Here is a 25,028-nt window from a genome sequence, read left to right as displayed (position 1 = left end):
CAGCTGGGGAGAAGAAGGTTGACACTGAATCTTGGACTATCCAGCTGGGGAGCCTAGAATAGATCTGCAGGATACCCCAGATTTGCTTGACTCATCCCTGTTCTGTAGTCTGACCACCTCCATGACCAGCCCAGTCATAGCACTGACACACAAATCATTACTTTGTGAAGTGCTTTGGGATTCCCTGAACGTGCCATATAGCAACCTTCCCCTTTCTCTCAGCAAGAGAATCTGGTGGCTGCTACACAAGAACCCCATACAGGAGTTTTCAAAGCAGGAGTCATTTATAGGAGTCCCCTTGCTAGCAACAGGTGGGACTAACCAAAGAGGGTTAAAAGCAGCTTGGTGTAGGAAGTGATTAACAGTAATGGATATATCCATCTTCACTATAATACTAGATGGGTCACTTCAATCCATGCCTTGTTGCTTGTTTGAGAGTGATTTGCAGGGGATTAGATGAGCATGCAGAGGCTCAGTGCGTCTTGACTAATTTGCAATTCAATCTTGAAATACAGCTGAATGGCTCTTTGACACCACACCCCTTTCATCAGCTCCTTTTTGAGAAAGAAGTTAATTTTGCTGATGAAACTGAGTTTTAGAAATGCAAAAAAGCATTCGGATTGGTTATTTTATTAAACCATTTAGCAACTTCAGAAATTTAAGAACTATTTTAATTTTTTTAAATTATTTGTTTACAAAACAAAAATACCAAAACTCACCATGGCAAGTTTCGGCCTTAGAGGTAACTAATGGCTGAGGTGAACTCCTTTTTTCCATGGAAAATAAGTTTTTTATAAAAGAAACTTAGCTGTCATCTGCACTTCAAAAATAACAATGCTTAAAAGTAAACGTATAACACGATTGTGCTCTAGCCATATTTTAACCATGTTAGAGAACTGTTTTCATTTTGAGAGCTACTTAACCACAAATATATTTATAACACGGTTTTCCTCTGTCTATCTAGGCACAGTTTAACCCACAGTTTAACTATTATATTTAATTTTTAATAGTTAAATAATGCAATGGTTTGTCTAATGGTTCAGTAATGTGGTTATTTTAGTAGTGTAGATGGAGAGTTGGACACAATCTTAGAATTACTGAGGTTTTCTGGAGAACTTTGGAAAACATTGTTCTGTGTTGTATAGTACACAGCCCCACGGTGCACTATACATGTGTCTGGGGCTCTTGGGGGCTACCACAGTAGAAAAACAATAATCAATAATTTTCTTTTAAATCCTTTATAGATGGAGCTAACACGTGAATTAAGCTCTAATTTTAAATACGGTTTTATTTTTGCTGTACTTTAACAAGATTTGGCCAGCTAACGGGAATAGGGACGAATGTTGTTAGAACTCTTTTATCTTGTGGGTAGGGGGGGGGGGGGAAGTCTTCTAATTTAGGGCCCTAGTAACACAGGAGGAAAAGAGTATTTTTAACACAGTTCTAACACCATTTGGCCTCATCCATGATGTCCAGCCAGGTGAGACCATGTTAGAAATCCGCTTAGTTGATACTAGGTAAAATTTTCATAAGTGCCTAAATCACTTAGGTGCTTTTGAAAATGTTGCCCATTGTGTTATGAAGTAAATGTGATCCAGTATTTAGGTTTTGTATAAATAGTCTAATCCCATGAGTAATGTTTTTCCATGGATTTTTCTTTTAAACTCCAATGGATCATGATTTTTTTTTAATCAATAAATATTTTCCTTGCAGTGTCTGAGAATGAGACTGAGTATAAACCAAAGTGAAACTGACTTAATTGATTTCCATTTTTTGGTGGTTGAACTATGAAAAAGAAACAGTATAAATGGTAAAAAAGCTATTTTGATTTGTAAAAATCTCAGTTCTACTCATCTAAGGGGGGTGTTCATATCACAGGTAAAAACATTGTTTTCAGTGTATGATTTTTAAATTGTCAGTGTACCTCTAAATATAGTTCCTGAGTTCAGTTCTTGGACCACAGCACAACTGGATGTATATTCTCTGGGGCTTTCTTTCCTTTGTTTGTATTGCTGGGGAAAAATGTGTGAAAACAAGATCTTTGTTTCTGAAGATTTAATCTACTCCCTTATTCCATTACTTGATGTTAAAATCCTGTCTTTGTGACATCACCTTTTGGCTTTGTAGAAATGATTATAATGTCACTAGAGAGAAGATAGCAGCATTATTAGCTGAGAAGTAAGCAGCCAGGATAAAATTAACTGTTGAGGAACAGAGGCCTGGTTTCATGTGAAATTCCCAGGGAATTTTAAGAAAACAACCAAAGGGAAGAGAAATCTAGAAAACATAAACAGAATTGTCTTTAAATCGAATGTTTTTCAAAATTTTCCATGAGACCTCAGCAAACATTTAAATACAGTTCTATGAGCTTCAGTGCTGCGTTATTTTGATGTGTTGTGTTGTTTTTATGACCTCTTTGATATATGTAGTTTTCCTAATTTAGTCACTTTTCCCTGTCCATAACAATACTAATAGAGAATATGCTACTAAAGTTCATTCTAGACAGAGCCGGTTCCTTTCTCTTGATGATCAAAGATCATTTTAACTGGTCAGTGACACTGCTAAGCAGTCTAACCTCAAAATAACTTAATAGGCAGCCTTTGCAAGACTTTCTCAACTCAAAATTAAAAAGGCATGATCCGATTCCCTCTTTTGCAAGAAAGGAACAAAATGTCCCTACTTAAGAAGGTTAATATATTTGGTGCCACATATCAGGCTGTCTCTACAGGTCCATGTTAAAGTAGAGTTGTAGACTTATTAGCATCCTATTAATATGTGCATAAAATGTAGTCTGTCTGAGCCCAAATACACAAATTGGGAAATCAAAGAGAAATCCTTCACACCTTTTGCTGGCTTCATCCTGAACTTTTATTTATCTTAAAACAACTTCCTTAAGAGAATTTCCTCTTCTAAAGGAAACACTTCTCCACATTTAACAGGAGAATACTGCAGTGAACTATGTTTTGCAGCCACATAGCCACTGAGAGGAAAGAAACTACTTTAATCATAATGTTCTGAATCTTAACTTTGACTTGTATAACAAACATTTATCTTAAAGTGCAACAATTTAGATCCTTTTTCAAATGAAAAAGAAATAATGAATTGTTGCTGTGACAAAGTATGCATACACCCAACATAATAAGTATGAACAAGAAAGGAATTGTAAAGAAATTTCACGTTGATAACTTGTTTTGTTTATATGCCGACTGCAGTAGCAAGTTGTTTCTGAGAGTCTAATGGTTTATTTACATAGGAAAATTACAACAATTTAATTAAACTTATTTAGGTACTGCAGTGAAAAACCGTATGTAGACACTTCAATTTAGGAACGGCTTATTTCTTTCTAGCCTAAGTTAGTAACCAATTGATTTAAGCTAAATCCATAAAAGCCACTCTTAAACTAAAATAAGAGCATCTACACAGTGATCTACCTCACTTTAACTGAGGCCATGTCTACTCTATCCCTGAGTGACATAAGTTTTGCTGGTATAAGTGGTAGTGTGCATAGCGCTCAGGGGTGTGAAAAACAACACCCCACCGAGCTATATAAGATTCGCTGGCATAAATGGTAGTGTGAACAGCACTATGTTAGGGGAGGGAGCTCTCTCCCGTCAGCATAGAGCGGCTAGATGAGAGATCTTACAGCGGCGCAGCTGCATTGGTACAGCTGTGCTGCTGTAAGATCTCTAGTGTAGAGAGAGCCTGAATCAATTGTAAAATACTTGTAGTTAAAATAGTGCAAGTTTGTGTCTAGGCAAGGCCTGTAATAGTTGTAAAATCGCGTACAGTAACTATCTGATGACTGCATAATTATTTTTTTTCAACTAGAAGAGAACCAACTTGGAACATGACTAACAGCATTTTTTAAAATTAATACATTTAAAAAAATTGTAAATAGAAAACCGTATAAAATTGACAGAACACTGTCTGCCTAACCTGCCTGTATTTATGCTGCACCTTCTCCCATGGAGATTTTCTGGAAGTGTTCTTGTATTTATTCTGCTTTCCTTTGTACAATTGTTTATGGATGATTCTGTTTTGCAGTTGTGATATTCAGAGTTGGCTATATTTGAAGAGCACAATAATTTTAGATTGCATTTATCGACGTGCACTGTAATGTTTATGCCTGTGCAAATCAATTAAAATATTAGTAAAAAGAAGAACAGGAGGACTTGTGGCACCTTAGAGACTAACAAATTTATTAGAGCATAAGCTTTCGTGGACTACAGCCCACTTCAAATATTACCTGAAAATATCATCTGAAGCATTTAGCAACTGGAACTGATGGAAATGCTGTTCTAATTCACTAATAATCCCATATCTTCATTCCTTAACAGGAAAGTTCCCACTCAAATGGTGTATTCCCTGAGTGAGGACTCTGCGGGTCTGTAGAATTAGTCATATATGTATATATTTTTTTTCTCTCAAGGCCAGCCTTCACTTTAACCCTTCTTGGGGGCAGGAGCGCTGCCAGCTTTTTTGCCGCCCTAGGCGGAATAAGGTCCTGCCCCCGAAATGCCGCCCCTGACAGAAGCGGCGGAAGATCCCGCCCCCGAAATGCTGACGACGACCGGGGCGGCCGAAGATCTGGCCACCGCAGTCGCCGTCCCCCCAAATGTTAGTGCCCTAGGTGGCCGCATAGGTCGCCTAATGGGTTGCGCCGGCCCTGCTTGGGGGCCCCACACTCACTACATATATACTTCTCTGATCTGTCAGCCCGCGCACCATCATATGTCTTGTTTTATGATGCAATTTGACTGTGCTGGCTGGCTGCAGAAGAGAATGAATTCCCCTCTCTCTCAAAGCTCATTTGAAAAGTGGTTCTCTGAATCCAGTCCTGGCTAGTTGGCCCCCATATATGAATCACCGCAAGCTGTGGAGAGGGGTGTTAGGAGCAGAGATTCACCATTGCCTCTGTGGGGATTGCATGCAAGATGATGTGAGCATAGGTCTATGTCATTTTGCATACTGCCCAGCAAAGTATAGGTCCATCCCTATATTCTTAAGGAGTCAGAAAATAATTGTGGGAAATAATTTTGCAGCATAATGGTAAATGAGAATTTCATTTAGTTAAGGGAACTGAAGTTTTAATATTTGTTTATTTGTATTTAATAATCTGTGCATTTAAATAAATGTATTTTTTCTTTTTTAAAAAACAACTATTTCTAGCATTTTAAAGCCATAAATGTCTGTTGTCCAAAGCTTCTGGAAGCTTGTGTTGGCTTCTTACCTTTTTTTTATAATTTTTAGTGAATTAACTGCTGGTGAAAGTGTTGGATGAATAGCTCTACAGACTGATGTCCTTTGTTTATCCACTATACTGAGGCAGTCAAGAGTGTTTCTGTTCTATCTCCCCCACACTGCCATGCCAATGTGCCTAAAAACCTATGGAAAGTCACTGCATCCAATTACTAAGATGTCATTCAGATTTGTAAAACTATGCTAATGCTTTATATTATGGGTTCTATTCACACATCAGTGATTAGGGGCTTTATGTGACTATTTCCCACTCAGTGTTAATGTGAATGAAAGCCATACATTGAGTGGAAAATATAGACCCCACTTTACCCCACCCTATGCCACTCCTAGAGAGATCAATGCAAATTTTATGTTCTCAGATGGTGTAGCATTGGTGTCCCAAGTTGTAAAAATGGGCACTATGTTAATTTTTCCACTCTTAAAATGAATAGCTTCTTAAATATTTATTAAACTGGGTATATTTCTGCACTGCAAAATGTTTAAGGTTAATATGAAAACAAACAGAATGAAAATTCATGGAAAACACAGATCTTGTGCATAAGAATATACTAATAATTATAGGAGACCACATCTGCATAGACATTTTAGTGTAAATTATTTTAACATTTGTTATGAACTCCTGTGTTCGCTGTTATAATGTTGTCAGAAATGTTCTCTGAGTTGAACTTCAGCACACGCAAGGATAGCCTGTGTGTGTGGTTTGGTGGTGGTGGTTTTTTTGGGAGGGAGAATAAACAAATTTTAGATAAAATAATTGAAACAAAATTCTAAAACCAAAATTAAACGCCCCTACTCCCACAGTTTTTAATTGGATGTAAAAATTTTCTTGTATTAAAGAATTTTTTTTAGGCAGTTAGTGCCTTTTCGAGAGTTAAGAAAATTGTTAAATGGCCAGGTTTTCTGCACTTTATTTTTCATCAGAAATTTCATAAGAATTCTTAGTATGCAGCATTAATCATCACATCCACAGATTAATGGATTACAGGTTTCATAAACATGCTTTGAAACAGTTGTTAGATTATTTTGTCAATGCTTTGCAGATTGAGGACTCCCTAGATACTTGACACAATAGATGGCAGTAGTTCTGTGGAATAAGGTGCAAAGATGTGCATCCCACTCTGTGCTAATTTCAGTGCTCTTGAAGCATCTACTGTGTGCATGAGGCAATATTAAGTGCATGATCTATTGAGTCCATAATATTGATGGAAAAATTGAAACAGTATTTGGTCTTCAATTCAGTGACTAGTTTATAGAATGCATTAACATGGGATCAGCTCAAAATGTCCATCTACAATCTCTGTATCTTTATTTTAAACAAATAAGTTAATATACAAACTTTGGGCCATGTCTTACCCTCCTGTGGAGAAACCTGTAGGAGGGGGACAGAGGTCCTCATAGTTTCCTTCTAATGCTCCCCTTGGTCGGTACAAATTTGAGAGGTTGCAGAGGGGGGCTTGCTCTCAGCCTCACAGATCCTAGAGTCTTTTCAGGGATCTGCAAAGTGGCCCCTTCCCTGTAAAATAGCTTTTAGGGAGCAGCTTTGGCCATTGGCTACCTCCTGGTGCTGCTGGTACTCTACAAGCGACAGAGAACCCTTGAGAACCCTTCAAAGTTAGGCCCTGGTTCAGCAAATCGTTTAAACGTGTTTTTGTACCGATGAGTTCAATGCTTTTCTGAACCAAGATCTTAAGGCTTTTTGTGACTATGCATAAGTTATATATGGATCTGGAGGTGACCATGCACAGAATGCAGCTGCTGCTTGGCTGTACTCTTTGTATGCCACTGTTTGCCTTCAGATCACCAATTCTGTGGGTTTCTATGAGCTAGGTTAATTAGAAATCATGCTGCAGAACTGTTGCACGGGTGTGTTCGTTCTCTCTCTCTCTTTTACAGCCCTGGTCTGCCCAATCTTTCTCTCTGCTCGCATTACTGGAGGGGAGCATAAAGCTAAGATAAGGCAGGGTTAGGCTGTGATGAATTGATGAGTAAATTATGGCTTTTTGCTCCTGTCCTTAACATGACAGGGGCTACAAATGTGGTTAAAGTGATACAATGAAACATATATGTAGGCTGCTGTGTGATAATGAGGCTTTATGGCTTCAATAATTTAAGCCACTCTGCCTTGGATCAAAACACTGTGGTTGTAGGTATAACTTAATCTGCCTCAACCAGGTACAGAAACTTGATTGAAGGCTGGGTTTTAAGTTTACATTTTTCTTTCTTCCATTCCTCTCAAAGGTAAATATTTACAAGGCACATCTTATTTCAGATCCACATCTAATTTCATTTGACGCTAACCTGGTGTCAGCTCTGTATTTTTGTCCCGCTTACAAATAACATCAGAAGTGAAAGTCCTGAATCAGAAGATAGTAGAAGCCTATAGGAAAAAATAAATAAATTAACTCTACTTCATTATCGTGCCTTTCTCAATCTGGTTTTGGGTGTGTGTACTTCATTTTGGGTCATAGTCACATATTCAGCAGCTCGATGTCACACATTTGGTTTATGAAGGAGTGAGTGCTCTGCTTGCTTGCTTGTTATCTGAGTTCTGAATTTTCAATATTATGATGTAGATTGTGTGTATCAAGGGCACAGCCCTGAAGTCCTTAACCTTCCTGCTGACTGCAGTGGGAGTTTTGTCTGAGTAAGAATGGCAGGATTGGACCCAAAATGAGTATTAATTTTAAACATCACACACTAACTAATGTAAGTAACAGTGGCATAAAACAGTTTCTGCATTTAAAGAGGTAGAAGATTTTCAGTTTCCCAGTGGTTTGGGTGGTTTTTTTTTTTGTTCTGGGTTGTTTCTGTGGGAGGATCTTCTTGCATTTGCTTCACTGACATGGGGAGGGAGAAATAACTCTTGCTGCTTTAATAACAAAGGTGAAGTAAATAACTATTGAGGCCATTAATTTATATTTTTACTAGGGACATGTTGTTGTATAATATATTGTTGTAAATTAAATCTAACCAAAAAGATTGCAGCACTGAAAATAAGGAGAACTAAAGAGAAAAATCATCTGTGTAATATAGTAAATTGATAGTGTAATGTCAGATGAAATGAGGTAGCAAACAAACGAGGGGTTAGAAGAAAAAATTGTAGCTGTTAATAGGAGTCAAACAAAGGTATAATGAATGGATGATATAGTTGAGACTGTACATATCTCTTCAGTGAGGACTTTAAATTTTGAATTCCTTCATGAATATAAAGAAAATATCTCGTGTGTGTGTGTGCATTTAATTCTTTATAGTATGCTACTTTTATATAAAGTATATAGGTTGGGATTTTCAAAAGTGTCTTTCACTGCATAAAAGATCTAACCTGTAGGACGAGAAGTTATTGTCTTAATTTGCAGCAAGGGAAGTTTAGATTAGATTAAATATTAGGAAATACTTTCTAACTATAAGGACAGTTAAGTACTGGGATATGTTACATAAGGAAGTTGTGGAATCCCCATCAGTGGAGGTCTAGGTAGTGTGTGATGATGCACTGGGGCCATAATGAGATGCTAACTAAGCCTGGCCTGGAAAACTGCAAGGTCCTATTTGGTGGGATAGAGACTGGACTAGAGAAGAGCCCTGATTCTTGACTTAGCTGCCCCAGGAACCCAAACAGGAACCCTTATTGCTCACTTGAAGTTTAATTGTTTAAGACTCTATATCGAGGGTAGCTGCAGTCATTCCCTTTCCTCCCAGCCCTACTAAAATATCATTTCACTGAACCAGGTGTGCGAGTGGTTACTGTAGTGCCTACAAGATGTAGGTGTTTTTCAGCAACTAGAACAGTTCTCGCCTCCAATTTGCAGTAACCTGGCATGCTGCGGGCACCTTTAGAGGTTTGGTGTATCCTGCACCAAACAGCTATAATTATTATAATGTATTTAATCCTGCCTCAATGCAGGGGGCTAGACTAGATGATGTTTAGAGGTCCCTTCCAGTCCTATGAGTTCTATGTGCGTACGTACACACGTGCTCGCACATAAACTATGTTAACAGGAGTTGTGTACCTAAATCCCTGTGCGGTGAAGTAAGACTGCATCCCCAGTTGTCGTTCTATGGTGCAACCCAAAAATCCTTTTTGAGAATATCAAGACAGAGCTGAAATCTTTGTGCCACAACAAGGAAGCATGCAGGCAATGAGACTCTTTTTTTTTCTTGCTGCTAGATTTCTCTGTAGTTAGTAAAATGTACATCAAAGGGTTTTACATGGGGCCTATTTAAGCCAACCAGAAGAGGAATAAGTAGTCTTAAGAAGGAAAACACGCTTGCATAATGCCCTACTATAGTAGGGTAACCAGATGTCCCAATTTTTATAGGGACAGTCCCAATATTTGGAGCTTTGTCTTACATAGGCATCTATTACCCCATCCCCATTTTTCATATTTGCTATCTGGTCACCCTAGGGGTCGGCAACCTTTCAGAAGTGCTGTGCTGAGTCTTCATTTATTCATCCTAATTTAAGGTTTTGCGTGCCAGTAATATATTTTAACATTTTTAGAAGGGCTCTTTCTATAAGTCTATAATATATAACTAAACTATTGTTGTATGGAAAATAAATAAGGTTTTTAAAATGCTTAAGAAGCTTCATTTAAAATTAAATTAAAATGCAGAGCCCCCCAGTCCTGGCCAGGACCCAGGCAGTGTGAGTGCCACTGAAAATCCGCTTGCGTGCCGCCTTTGGCATGTGTGTCACAGGTTGCCTACCCCTTCACTATACTATAGCTTTGCCCCTGGTGGATAAAAAGTAAGGGAGGATGATTGTGCTTGTGGTTAGGTACAGAGCCAGGTACCAAGAGCTCTGGGTTCTATTTCTTGCCCTGCCATAGGAGTTCTCTCTGACTGTGGACAAATTACTTCAATTTCTCCGGGCCTCAGTTTCCCCACCTGCAAAGCATCTGCCTGTGTTTCCAAGTGACAGTACTATTTCAATGCCTGGAGGGGGTCAGTAACTCAAACTCCAGCTACAGAATTCCTCTGCTTCCATGTGTCAGTTTTGGCACTGCAAAGGCTCCTCAGTGCAGCTCCCTGATGTGCTGGGAGGAACTCTTATTCACTAAGAGCCTTGGCCCCTGCAAAGACTCTCCCGGCTCTGAGCTTAGGTGCACAGGGAGGCAAAAGAGCTGAGGTCTGCTTGGTACACCATTGAGGCTCTGACAATTTAGTGTCCATGTTTCTTCCGCTGATTCCCTTTGCACCTGTGGCAGCAAGGCCTCCCTAAGGTGCTAACCTGCAGTGCAGTGGTGTAAACACCTCACTAATGCCCAGCATGCAGCGAAGTAGCACCTCAACAATGCATGGGCCCTGTTACATTACATCAGTGCTGGGAAGCCTGCCAGCTGCGTTCCATCAAGTAGTCATCTGACACAGTGAGCCATCAGCACGAACTGGGATTCTGAGGTATTGAGTGATTATCCTTCTAGGGCGGCCCAGTGGTGGGAAGTTTGAAGAGCATCTGTACACCATGTATCTATTTACACTAGTTCCAGGATGTGCACCGTAAGGTCCAAGGCATCTAGATGTTCTTTCCAAATCCATTTTACAAGAAAGCTTGAAGGTCGGTTGCAGACTTGTCCCCACTTGTGAGCAGATGACAGAAGTGAAATATCAGGATGCGGGGGGGGGGGGGGGGGGGGGGGAGGCAGAGCAAAAACAACAAGCCTCTCCCCCATGCGCGCCTGGACTCCACCCAGTGCCATAGGGTGTGCTCAGGCCACGTCCCCCAGCCCACTTCCTCCGCCCGCTCTCGGCCAACTGCCACTGGTCCCCTCCCGCTCTGCTCGGAACGTACCAACGCTGCAAACGGGGGGTGGGGAGCCAATGGCCAAACACAGGCCTCCCCTCACACCCCGCACTGGGGCTGGACCAGCACGCGTGGGAGAACCCACCCACGGGACGCCGGGCTACTGGCCCTTTAAAGGGACGGAGAAGCGTCTGGTTCGCGGCCGGATCGCGGTGCCCACAAGTGCGGCCCCATGGCCCTGCCCGAGGGCCGGCCCCCAGAGCACTGCCTCCACCCCGGCCTCCCCATGAGTCTCCCGTCCCTGCAGCATCATCACCCCACCCCGCACGGGTTACCCAGAGCAGCATCGGACCCCCCCCCCCATCCTCTCTCCCAGAGCCTGCCTGGCACAATCCCCCCCCCCACCACAGTGCTAGCCTCAGGATCCAGCAGGCAAGTCCCTTCGGGGGACCCCAGCGCCCTGCACCCACTTACTGCTGCACTCTGGGTCGGTGCAGCGCTTGCACTCGGCAAAGCACCGGTCCAGGTGCTTGGCGGCCAAGCAGAGGGGCCACTGTGCGGACAGGAGCAGGGCAACTAGGGCGAGGAGCAGGAGGGAGAAGTGCGGCCGTGCTGCAGCCATGTTCGCAGGGCTGGCAGTGGGGGGGAGGAGGGAACGTCCCTCTGGCTCCTGTCCACGTAGCTCGTGCACGGGTCAGGTTGAGGGGGGGTAGGGGTGGGGGGGCTCGCTGCCAGCGCCTACAAGCCCCGCCCCTGCCTCTGTGCATGCCTGGGGAGTGGGGCTGCAGCACGCTGTAGGCGCCTGCCGGCCGGCCGGATCTCAGCTGCACTGCCCCAGGGCCCGGAAGAAGAGGTGAGCAGTGCCAGCTTGCCGTGGTCCCCCCGATATCAGGACAAAGTGTGTCCCGACCGATGTAAGGTCGGGACGCGGGACAAGTCCCCTAAAATCGGGACTGTCCCGATAAAATTGGGACGTCTGGTCACCCTATCCCCACTGCTGCTGCTAGTCACATTTTACTGGGGCTTTTTGGTTCCTGCAGCTATCAGGTAGGGGGACTGTACCTATAGAGCTCTGAGAGGCTAGAATTGCAAACTTTCATAAAAACTGGCAACGGGCTCCCTGAAGTGAGTAGCTGGCCAGAAATGCCACAAGTAACTTGGACAGGTGGTTTAATGTGAGGCTGTGTTGGAAGCTGACTTGCTAATCTGCTGATTATTGCAGATTTGATTTCCTGAAAAAAAGGCATGGGGGAAATGCAGGAAACTAAAGACAAAGACGGAATCATATCCTAAGGCATCATAGGATCTGAATGAGTTGCGGAGTTCATAGAATCATAGAATATCAGGGTTGGAAGGGACCTCAAGAGGTCATCTAGTCCAACCCCCCTGCTCAAAGCAGGACCAATTCCCAACTAAATCATCCCAGCCAGGGCTTTGTCAAGCCTGACCTTAAAAACCTCCAAGGAAGGAGATTCCACCACCGCCCTAGGTAACCCATTCCAGTGCTTCACCACCCTCCTAGTGAAATAGTGTTTCCTAATATCCAACCTAAACCGCCCCCACTGCAACTTGAGACCATTACTCCTTGTTCTGTCATCTGCTACCACTGAGAACAGTCTAGATCCATCCTCTTTGGAACCCCCTTTCAGGTAGCTGAAAGCAGCTATCAAATCCCTCCTCATTCTTCTCTTCTGCAGACTAAACAATCCCAGTTCCCTCAGCCTCTCCTCATAAGTCATGTGCTCCAGCCCCCTAATCATTTTTGTTGCCCTCCGCTGGACTCTTTCCAATTTTTCCACATCCTTCTTGTAGTGTGGGGCCTAAAACTGGACATAGTACTCTAGATGAGGCCTCACCAATGTTGAATAGAGGGGAATGATCACGTCCCTCGATCTGCTGTCAATGCCCCTACTTATACAGCCCAAAATGCCGTTAGCCTTCTTGGCAACAAGGGCACATTGTTGACTCATATCCAGCTTCTCGTCCACTGTAACCCCTAGGTCCTTTTCTGCAGAACTGCTTCCTAGCCATTCGGTCCCTAGTCTGTAACAGTGCATGGGATTCTTCCGTCCTAAGTGCAGGATTCTGCATTTGTCCCTGTTGAACCTCATCAGATTTCTTTTGGCCCAATCCTCTAATTTGTCTAGGTCCCTCTGTATCCTATCCCTACTCTCCAGCATATCTACCACTCCGCCCAGTTTAGTGTCATCTGCAAACTTGTCAAAATTATTTCAGACTATAGTCACCTCTTTATTCTGCTTATGTTCCTTCTGGGGGAGGGGAGGGCTGTTAATAAAGTCGAGATGAATTAACTAAGATACGAAGAAAGCATCAAGAAATTGTGACTAACTGATGATGATGTTTTGATTAACTTTTACTGTCAATGAGTGGTGAAAAAGAAAACGGGCAACTAAGTGGCGTCAGTAGGTTGTTTCACCCACTTCACAGGGTCAGAATATACCATGATGCGTGCTAGGAAGAGTCCTCAAAACTCAGTTGGATTCTGATTTATCACTGGTTTTGCAATAGTGTAATTCCCAGGGAGTTCCTCTTGATTCTTGGCACAACTGAGGACAGAATCAGACACAATAGCTTTGGGAATTACCAGTCTCTCTTAGGTCTTGTCTTTCCTGTTTAAAAAAAAGGTCTGGGTGCGGGTTTGTTTTTAACCTTGGGTTACTACCCTGTTTCCCCGAAAATAAGACATCCTCCGAAAATAAGGCCTACTTACAGTTTTGCCTCTCGTTGTAATATAAGGCATCCCCCCGATAATAAGACCTCCCCGATAATAAGGCATCCACCGATAATAAGGCATTTTTCATTTCTGAAAAATAAGACATCCCCTGAAAATAAGACCTAGCGCATCTTTGGGAGCAAAAATTAATATAAGACACTGTCTTATTTTCGGGGAAACAGGGTAGTGCACATGAGCTATCCTGTGAAAACACACTGAAGACCAGGCACTTTAGTTTTACCATGAGGTAAATGAGGCAAAGTACACAATGCTATACTCCCTCCAGGGGTTACCTCCATGAGATTACTTTACTTTAGGAACTTTAGTTTTACCATAGTCTTCACAGTGTTTTTGCCTCAGTCTTCTCGCCTCAGGATAACTCTCACACATTAGTTATTCTGAGGTTAAAAAAAAAAAATACATCCCTTTTTTTTTTTTTTTAAGCAGTGAAGATGAGGTCTTATTTTGAAGACTTGTGACCCAAGAGTAAAAATTGATTACATCTTGTATTTTTGGTAGTCTTATTTGCCTCTATCACAGGGGCATTGTGTGAAGCTTAATTCATAAATGTTTTTCAAGGGATTGGATGGTTCTTTGGAGTTTCTTGGATGGAAGATGCTATAGAATTGCATTTACTTTACTATTTGTTTGGTTGGGGGTTTTTTTGGTTGTGATTTGGGGGGGGAAAGGTGTATTTTGTTTTTTTTGTGCAAATACTTTGTAATTACTTAAGGCCATGGCTTAATTTTGAGAATAATCATTTTCTTCCCCTTTATATATATAAAAAAAAGTTATGCTTTTTGAAAATTCTGCCTTTGTTTAAAAAAAAAAAAAAAAGTCCATGTGCTGAGAAGAGGAAACTAGCAAAAATATTCTTCATGAATAGATTTTCCTTAAATCAGCCATTGCATTTTACATTCCTTAGCAGAAGAGAGGATGGAAATAGGAGACAAGAGAAAGAAAGAGGGGATCACAGTATCTTCATTTTATTTTATTTCCTTGAAAGTATTCTCCTTTGGGTCGACAGTAATTGCAGTTTCTAATGACACAAACTTGAAGGGAAACAGAAGACGACTACAAACAGGTTTATGGGCCTATAAGCAGGAATATGTGGCTACAAATTGCTGAGTAAATGAAACAGCCTGTTGTTTCCTAAGCCTAAGTTTGTGAGTGTTATGTCAAAGCATTTGAGGCGGAGCTAGAGCACCAGGCGGTGTTAGGAATACCTGCTGGGCCCTAATTGGTGCCCACTGTTGTTAATGGCTTCCTGTGGCTGAGTGTTTACTTGTCATTTGTTTTGTGCTTTGTTTCCCAGCTACTGGAAAAAAAATACTGACCAAAACTTTCTTTCTTTTAAGTGTATCCCTGGACATCAAGTGCCCTACTGCAAATTGTCTCACGATGCTAAGTACCTCAAGTCTATTCCACAGTCCAGTAATTACCTGGTATGCTGCAAGAGTTCTGTTTGCTCTTAATATCGCTTCTGAATTGTTTTAGCAAATGTTATAAATATTGTGGTTTTTTTTTTTTTTTAAGGATTTGGAGCAATTGTCTACTATAAACCTCCGTTTGGAAATATTAAATGAGTGCATAATATTGTCTCTTTTTAAAAAAAACCGTTTGCCTAAAATTTCCACCATCACCCATAAATCTCAATTTATTATTGAGTTTAATGCTTCTGAAAGGTGCCAGGCTAAAAGCCTTGCACACTGAAAACCTCTGATTATCTACAGAGCAGGTAAAGATTGCAGCAATTTGGGCTTTCCCACACTGTGCACAAATATACCTTCACTCTTGATCAGCAGAAGACAAAATGTTTCAAACCTCATTCCCATTCAGTCCTTGGCCTCCCAGTTGAGACCACCCATAAGAGTGCTGGATAGTGCCAGCTGTAACATGGACACTTATGCACTAGGAAAAGGATTGAAACTACTAATTTAAAATAGGCCACAGAACAGCAGTTGAAGAATAACTGATTTTAGTCACTGTTGACTTGGGTAGAATTAGAACTAGTGAGAAGCTCCCAATCTCATTCTCCCGAGTCATCTGCTCTTCCTACAATGATTTTTTTTTCTTTTTTGAATTACAAATGGACCCTAAACAGCAACTCACAGACCCTTGAGAAAATGCGTCTTATCTATGCCTCTCTTTAGGAACCGACCCTTAATCTGCATATCTAGAAGTTCTTTCTTAAATGCAGATTTTTCACTTTAGTAAATGTGTATATATATATTTTTATATGGGGAAACAATGTATAGCCACAGGGGATTGGATCAATTTCTTCGTGATAAAATTAAGTTTGGAAGCCATCTATGCAGTGGTGATACTTTAGATTTCTTAACGTTTTGTTTATTTCTGTCAAGGTGTCAATGTTCTGTGATACAGAGCAAATTGATTCGAAGGGGGTTAGATTTCCATGTAATGTTATGCATTTTGTCCTTGTGATCCTTGATTTATTTGTGGCCAGTGCTTTCCCATGTGACAGCCAGAATGGATGACAAATTGGTTTAGTGTAGCTCTTTTGCTAACTAACTGACTGAGGAAAATAAAATGAAGCTACATGTGAAAATGCAAAGAGTATTTTCTGTTGAGATTGAATGATTGAAGAAGTGTTTTTTTTTACCGACAAAAGCTTATGCCCAAATAAATCTATTCGTCTTTAAGGTGCCACCAGACTCCTTGTTTTTGTGGATACAGACTAACACGGCTACCCCCTGATACTTGAAGAAATTGACGTCCTGTGATTTTAATTTTGGTCATTTTAATCATTTATTTTAGGCATATGCAAATTTCAGTTTTATGCCCTCTGCTTGGGGGGAAAGCAACTGAAGCCATCCATCCACACCTCTAGACCTTAATACTGACATCTATTTTTAAACAGAAAGTGATTGTTTGAACTGGACTGAGAAGAGCTGAATTAGGGTGCGAACAGTAGCATAGCTTGTGGGCTCCTGAGGAGGTTTTTTATAAGTCCCAGAGAGAGAAAATAAATTAAATTCCAGGAGCTCCACTTTAGTCTATTTCAACTTCATTTCATACATTTGTCACTGGCATACTGCTTATAATGACATAAAATACAAATGTGCCTACACTTTACAGTTGAAGTATCTTCATGGCATCATCACATGCTTACTGTGCCGTTTGGAGAGAATCTTTATTGGACAATGAATCTTTAAATTGGTGTGATTTCCAGGAAGTTTCTCCAGTATTAAATGAACAGGATTTAGATTTAAAGTTCCAGGGTTTAACCCCATGTTCTACAGTGATGGGGTACCAGTGGGGAAAGAAGATCTAGAGAACCGCTTCCCCTGTACAAGTAGCCAGGCAGGATACCTGTATAGTGTATGCTTCTCTGATGGAATGTATTCTTACCTAAAGTGGCGGCCCAGTCACCACAACCCCAGGGGGACATAGTCCATTTTATTTTTTTTTATTATGTCTAGACCTCATCACCATTAGCTAGCGCAGAGGTTTTCAACCATTTTTCATTTGCAGACCTCTTAAAAAATTTCAAATGGAGGTCAGACCCCTTTAGAAATCTTAGACATAGTCTGAGGACCCCACAGGTTGAAAACCTCTGAGCTAGCACATATGCTATGATGGGGGGGGGGGGGGGAATGGGGGGGGGGAGGAAGTGGGCTTTGGCCTTCCTTAGTGAAGCAGTAAGATCTGTCCCACTGTAGTTTTATATCCCAGTGGATCACTGAGAAATTCTGCCCACACTAGCAGCTTCTCCAATGTAAAGGACATATCAGAAGGCTTCTCTGCTCATATGCACTGCATCAACCAATACAGGAGTTGGCCCATTATTTGATAATTTTATATTTGGCTTTGTTGCACATAAGAATTCAGAATAGTAAGTTCTGTATTTTTTTTCCTCTCTTTTTTTTTTTTTTAAAGGTGATAGGATTGCAGAATGAGTTAACTAGACGTGGAATCTTAAAGAACCAGCAAGATTATGAAGTCTTTTGGACACTGATCCTAGAGGGCACTCACGGTTCACGGCTTAAAGAAAAACTTCAGGATATAAAATTTAAAAGTTGGGTTTCTTACACACTTTGTCTCTTCTGAATACTTTTAAGAGCTTACTTTTTTTATTTTTAATCTGATTTTAAAATTTAATATCTATAACAAGACCTCAAAACAAGAGACCCAATTCACAATTGGTGTAAACCAATATAGCTCCATTGAAGTCAATGGAACAATGCTGATTTATTCCGGCTGAGAATCTGGCTAAGTTGTGAAATTTTACCCCTTCAAATCAATACTATATATCACTTTTTTTCTCGTGTTTATAAAATAACAGAAATCTTGGATTTAGAAAGAAGAAAAGGAAAAAGAAATTAAATTTAAAATAGAGGCAAAAAAATTAATAAAGAAACATGGTTTTAGTAATCGTAAGGAACAAGAAACACTAAAGCTAGTGTGTATAGATGTAAGTCTTAATGTTATTTTGCAAATGGAATCCCTAAACAGCCTAAGACGTATTTGAAAAAGCTGGTTTTAGGATTAACACTAATTTTAATATTGTATTGCACTCATAATCATTTGAAGGAGGAAAATGAGGAAATAATTAGTCAACATAAGATTATTGCGATCATTAATATCATTTGTACAATTCTATCCTTTAAAAATATAATTGAAACCTGTTGCCAACTGTGACTTTTCCCACACCTGAAGAAGAGCTCAGTGTAGCTCGAAAGCTCATCTCTCTCGCTAACAGAAGTTGGTCCAATAAAAGATATTCACCAACCTTGTCTCTCTAATATCCTGGGACCAACACGACTATAACAACACTGCAACCAAGTTGTGCTCATAGGTAGTCTATATAACCATGTGTTTCTCTCATTGTTACCCTTGCCCTTCCTCCTCCACTCCCTCCATTTGTTTTGCACCCATTTGTCGCATCATGTCTTAATTCGGGCCTCGATCCTGCAAACATGCACATGGGTAAATTTATTCATGTCAGTAGTACCACTGAACTAAACGAGACTGCTCCCATGAATAAAGTTACACACACATCTGTTTGTAGGATTCAACCTCCGAGAGAGAGAGATATCATCAGCTGATGTAAGTCAGTGTAGATGCATTGATTTCAAGGGAGCTTCATCAGTCTATGCCACCAGAGAATCTGGAATGTATCTTTCTTTGTGGCACAATGGGGCTCTGATTTTTTGGGACCTCTGAGTGCTACTATAATAAAAATAAGTTATTTATTACATTTACTATTTATCTGTGTCCAGTCTAAAAGTCTGGTACCAAAGAGTATGAAAACTCTATACTTGAATCACTTTTATCCCTGTCACAAACCATTTTCTTACTTAATCTTTGAGAATCTGACTCATGAGCATCATCATAATCATAATATATCGGATCCAAAGCCCATTGAAGTTAGTGGAAAGGCCCCTATAGACTGCAGTGGGCATTGAATCAAGCACAATATAAATACATTTTCCCTTTATTTAATCCCATTTTCACAGAAAACAAAACTACAGCAGAGAACCCAACAGGGCAATTTATGCTTGAGAACCAACTGTTTCTTCCCCCTTAATTTTTTTTAGCATCTAAACACAATTGAGGGAATGCAGTAACGTTATTCAGTTTAGATTTAAGTTTTGTATATTCAGGTACATTTTTGTATTCTGCTTATATATAAAATCTATAGTAAATAGATTACATTTTTAAAAAGCTTTGCAAAACCCAGTGGCCCTGATTTTCAAAAGTCCAGTGCATAATTGAGCACACACAAATATGAACATAACCTAGGCAAATGACTATCAATCTTTATGATTGTGCATGCAAACTTGGGGTGCAGATGTGCAATGGACATTGAAAATGAGTCCAATGTAAATAAAAATACTCTTGAATATGTCTTAAATTTCATTTTAAAAGTTTTATTTAAATATTCTCCTGCAGTTGCCATGAACCAAGATGCAACAGATTTGTGGTGTTTGTGAGAACAAGAAAGCATCTATATTATATAACATTTTACATATACTGATGTGTTTTATGTTTGTGTGCGTACATCTACAAGACTCTGACATACGTTTGGTTTTTATTTTACATATTAAAACCTCTTGAAACTGAAAGAAAGAGAAACTGATTAGAATTATAAGTGAATCTGAAGTCTAATTCTATTGCCCAAGGAGAGTGAAAAGAAAAAGTAAATATTGAAAAGTTATTTCCTTGACCATTAACCCCCGACTGTATTTTTTACCATGGGCAATTGTCAGTTCATACATTTTTTTTCTTTTGCTATTCATGGATATAATATCATTTTTACACACACATGAACTGATATGGTTGTGTTATATTTAATCATTTGTGTTTTATAATCTTATATATTTTCTAACAAAAGTTTTAATTTGTCACTAATATGTGGCTATTTAAATTGGAGCAGGGTTTGCCTGGGCCACGTGCCTCACTGCTACAGTTTGTTTGAGTGTTAGAGACTAAGACTATAGCACATCTTTCTTTAAAATAAGTAGAATATTTTTTAGTCTGAAAAGAATAAATGTCGTGGGTTTTCATGGTATTAATCCATAGGGAAGATGTTAGTTTGTCTCACAAAGGTAAGCAAAATGTTCTACATGGCTGCTCCCCGGTGAAACCCTCACTTGTAAATGGACAACCCAATAGAACTGACCTTGCAGCATTGTTAGGACCCTCTAGTGGGGAGGGATGGGCAATACTATGCAGCCACAAACCAGGGGATCAATGATCATACAGCCACTGAACTAACCATGCTGCCATTTTTAAGGTGTCCCCAGGAGAACATGCAGCAGGCCATGTGCTGCATGAGGTTGGAGCCAGGATTTCCTGTGGAATTTTGGGTGGTGCATGCTTGTAAACCTTGTAAACCAGAGTAATAGTAATAGGATGAAATTTAATAGTGAAAAGTGCAAGGTCATGCATTTAGGGATTAATAACAAGAATTTTTGTTATAAGCTGGGGATGCATCAGTTGGAAGTAACAGAGGAGGAGAAGGACCTCGGAGTATTGGCTGATCACAGGATGACTATGAGCTGCCAGTGTGATATGGCTGTGAAAAAAGCCAATGCGGTCTTGGGATGCATCAGGCGAGGTATTTCCAGTAGAGATAAGGAGGTGTTAGTACCATTATACAAGGCACTGGTGAGACCTCATCTGGAATACTGTGTGCAGTTCTGGTCTCCCATGTTTAAGAAGGATGAATTCAAACTGGAACAGGTACAGAGAAGGGCTACTTGGATAATCCAAGGAATGGAAAACCTGTCTTGTGAAAGGAGACTCAAAGAGCTTGGCTTGTTTAGCCTAACCAAAAGAAGGCTGAGGGGAGATATGATTGCTCTCTATAAATATATCAGATGGATAAATACCAGGGAGGGAGAGGAATTATTTAAGCTTAATACCAATGTGGACACAAGAACAAATGGATATAAACTGGCCATCAGGAAGTTTAGACTTGAAATTAGATGAAGGTTTCTAACCATCAGAGAAGTGAAGTTCTGGAACAGCCTTCCAAGGGGAGCAGTGGGGACAAAAGACATATCTGGCTTCAAGACTAAGCTTGATAAGTTTATGGAAGGGATGGTATGATGGGATAGCCTGATTTTGGAAATTAATTGATCTTTGGGCATATTTACCGCTAATAGTCAATGGCCTGTGATAGGATGTTAGATGGGGTGGGATCTGAGTTACTACAGAGAATTCTTTCCTGGGTGTCTGGCTGGTGAGTCTTGCCCACATGCTCAGGGTTTAGCTGATCACCATATATGGGATCGGGAAGGAATTTTTCTCCAGGGCAGATTGGCAGAGGCCCTGGGGGTTTTTCACCTTCCTCTGCGGCAGGGGGCAAGGGTCACTTGCTGGAGGATTCTCTGCACCTTGAAGTCTTTAAACGATTTGAGGACTTCAATAGCTCAGACACAGGAGTGGATGGGTGAGATTCTGTGGCCTGTGTTGTGCAGGAGGTCAGACTAGATGATCATAATGGTCCCTTCTGACCTTAAAGTCTGATTCTATGATTCCAAGGTCAAACCCCAGCCCTTGCCTCGTCCATGTGGCTGCTGGTTTCTCTTTTCTTCCACTCCCCTTTCACAGAGGACACCCAGCTTGGTTTTCAGTGTGTCAAAATAGCAATTTTGCTATTTTATGGGGATTTTGTTCCCTTTGGTGAGTTTTTCCGTAGAAGGGGGTGATTTGACCCTTTACTCTGGGAGAAAATGTTTGCCATAAACATGCTTTGAGGCTAGAATTGGAGTTGCAAGTTCTTGAAGTAAAAGTGGAAAGAGTGAATCCTCAAGACTCGAGCAAATAGGAAGATAAATTATATTGAGTTAATACAATTAAAAAAATCACATTTTAGTTGAGAGGCAACATTATTTATAACACAGGAAGAAATTGTTATTACTGTTATCCCTGTTGACCAGAGTGGCTAGTCAAAAATTCGAGGTCTAGCAGGCTGTTTCAGTTAGGGAAAGAAATTGGTGATATTTGGGTATTTCTTTGATGCAGTTTTGTTTATCTACAAAGACTGTACAAAGTTCTGTGTCTCTGAATGACTCAGATAACAGGAAACAGTTTCTTTTACTCATAGCTCTAAGAACCCACTCATTTCATCCTGCACACTTGACCCAAAAACCTGTCCCCATGTTTTTTTCCAAGGACAACCACCAGGCTTTCAGCTGTTCGCTCGCTCCCTCTCTCTGTCATTCCCAGTTTTTGTTTTTGTCTGTTCTGGCTTTCCACACAGATATATATACCACTACCCAAAAGAATACTCAGCAAAAGCTCCCTGATACTCTTTTTGTCTTAGGTGGGGGCTTTTCCGTATAGTCATGTTAATTGAAGCGTGAGTTTACACCTATCTATTTCAATGAGGTTTTAACTCAACCCAGAACAAGATTTCACTCAGCTCATGACATTGTTACTGAGATTTTGATGTTACTTTCCAGTGGTTGCAGCTAAGTCTTTTCCTTCACATCCTGTTGTGAGAACCGGTGCAGCACAGTCAGCAAATGTCCTTCTGAACAACCGATGTGGGCAGCTGAAAACGGTAAGTAACAGTTTTGTATTAAGAAACTTGTGCTTTCAAATAATGCTACTTTAATGACCTAGTTCTTGCTCTGTCTAGGACTGATGCTCCCTGTGTCTAAAGTCCATTGGGTGTAAGAGTGGCAGGGGAAGCTGCTGGGAGGCAACCATAACTGATTCCAAGATTCCGTGGCCCAGTCTGCACCAGCAATGGTCCTGGTGGGAGCTGCTCTAGGAGGCTGCTCAACTTAGGCCACTGGCATATGTTTCCTTAGGAGCTTTCTTCTCTGCCCCTTCTCAGCTCCTTCTGTAGTATGCACCCTGCGCCTGGGTTGGGGGGGAATGGGGCTGGCTGAAACATTGGCTTCACTGGCTTTACATCCGTTGAGGGTCCCCCTCCCAGGAAGATACCGAGTAGCACAAAGGGGGCAGACTGTATTTGAGAATCTGTCCCACTCTCTGTCCTTCCAGTTTCTTATATTTGTGCCCATCGCCATAGTGTCAGTCCTGGAGCACTTCCCAAAAGCAAAGAATAAGAAGGAATGGATCTCACTCTTCCTTCCCTGCCAGCAGAAGACTGGCTTGGGATTGTCGTTTCATTTTATGGTTGTTTGAGAGTGAAGTTACTATTGTCTCACTGAGGCTAGGTCTACACTACCCGCCTGAATCGGTGGGTAGAAATCGACCTCTCGGGGATCGATTTATCGCATCTCGTCGGGACGCAACGGTCGATCCCCGAATCGACCCTCTTACTCCACCAGCGGAGGTGGGAGTAAGCGCCGTCGATGGGAAGCCGCAGAGGTTGATTTTGCCGCCATCCCTACAGCGGGGTAAGTCGGCTGCGATACGTTGAATTCAGCTACACGAATAGCATAGCTGAATTTGCCTATCTTAAATCAACCCCCCCCCCGTAGTGAAGACCTGCCCTGACTGTGCCTGTAAAATGGGAATGACAACATATCATATAGGGTTTTGGAAGAATTAATTAACAATGCTTACTTAAAGTTCTGAAAGTTGCTTTTAAACAACAACAACAAAAAGCACTGTGTAAAAATGTGGTGACCCTACAGCTGGGAGGATCACCTCCCTGTCTATATTCGATGTCTTCTGCCTTTCACGCACAGTGTCTATGGAGAATGGAACAGATGGGGGAGTCTGAGGGTCTATACATGGAGGAGGAGGGCAGGTGCTTGGAAGAAGCATTTTCTGAGGGGAGAAGCTGATTTAAAAATGTCAGTACAACATTTTCCCTTCCCACCTGCTATTGCGCAGTGTATCCTGTATGCCAGTTGGCTGCAGCCCCAGAGACCACTGTGTTTTGCTTATGATGTACATGTCTAATTGTTTAATATTAGTCATAATGATATCTTCAGCACAAATGAAAGCTTTCTGATGGTCTTGTGTTGCAGTGACTGTTTTTAAGGGTGAGCGAGTGTTGCACACCCAACGTCACTGAGAAAGCTCACTCATGCTCCTGGATCCTGTTATACTTTTTTCGCAAATTGATCCAACACTTCCCAGAATGCTGCTTTGGTGGAAAAACCTTTTCTGGTGATGTGGCAACCAAAACTGCATGGAAGGAAAGGGTGGGAGGGGATGATGGAAGGCAAAGATGTTTCCTAATTTACCTCAGACCCCTTCTTCCCCCTCCCACTTGCTTCCCCCTTTGTGTACAGTTCACCAGCTGTGCCCTGTGAGATGAGCTGGGGTGGGCTGGGTCCTTCACACCTCTGTGCAATGAACACATCACTCTTCCAATCTGCTAGACATAGCAGTATTTCTTGGGCCAGTCTGTCAGGTTGTTGAACGTAACTGAAGGTTTAATTTGCAGTTTGCATTCTTTTCCAGGGTACTACATGCTCTGGAGAGAAGTCAAAAACAGTCTTCTGATTATGGATTTAGTGGTTACATCTGTCTGTTTTTTAATTTAATGAAGTCAGTTCTGTCCAAAAGACATTTCATATACTGGACACCTTAAGTTTGTTTACATTGTGTGTAGTAAGAGTAATTTTTTTCATCAATCTCCATCTTTTTATGCCAAATTAAATGTTGCAGTCTAGGGCAGGTCTTCAGACAATTTAGATGTTTGGTTGTGTGCACATGCCATTACTTAAATTGTGCACAACTGTGCCCAATTGATCCTTTGTTAATGGAGTTACCTCATTTGTGCATATGACTTAATTGCATGTATGAACTAGGGGCACAGTTGCATATGGATTTTTCTGCCTAACATATCTGATAATTTTACCAAACTAACAACTTCCAGGACAAGAATAGTTG

General features: G+C 40.9%; 1 protein-coding gene across 23 annotated transcripts in view; it reads left to right on the top strand.

Moving 5' to 3' along the window:
- Positions 1 to 25,028, top strand: part of LOC101945432 (uncharacterized) — a 102,790-nt gene that overhangs the window by 35,434 nt on the left and 42,328 nt on the right. For all 23 annotated transcript variants that reach the window (XR_010600148.1, XR_010600147.1, XM_065590431.1 and 20 more), the window contains 3 exons: positions 15,092 to 15,178; positions 17,634 to 17,772; positions 22,670 to 22,770. Coding sequence is in view for 21 of the 23 variants with exons in the window: in XM_065590431.1 (XP_065446503.1) it covers positions 15,092 to 15,178; positions 17,634 to 17,772; positions 22,670 to 22,770 (327 nt within the window). In the remaining 2 variants the exon portion in view is untranslated. The remainder of the gene's footprint in view (positions 1 to 15,091; positions 15,179 to 17,633; positions 17,773 to 22,669; positions 22,771 to 25,028) is intronic.

This window comes from Chrysemys picta, chromosome 3, assembly GCF_011386835.1.
Source record: "Chrysemys picta bellii isolate R12L10 chromosome 3, ASM1138683v2, whole genome shotgun sequence".
In the NCBI taxonomy this organism is placed as follows: domain Eukaryota; kingdom Metazoa; phylum Chordata; order Testudines; family Emydidae; genus Chrysemys; species Chrysemys picta.
This window is presented reverse-complemented; position numbering and strand designations above follow the sequence as displayed.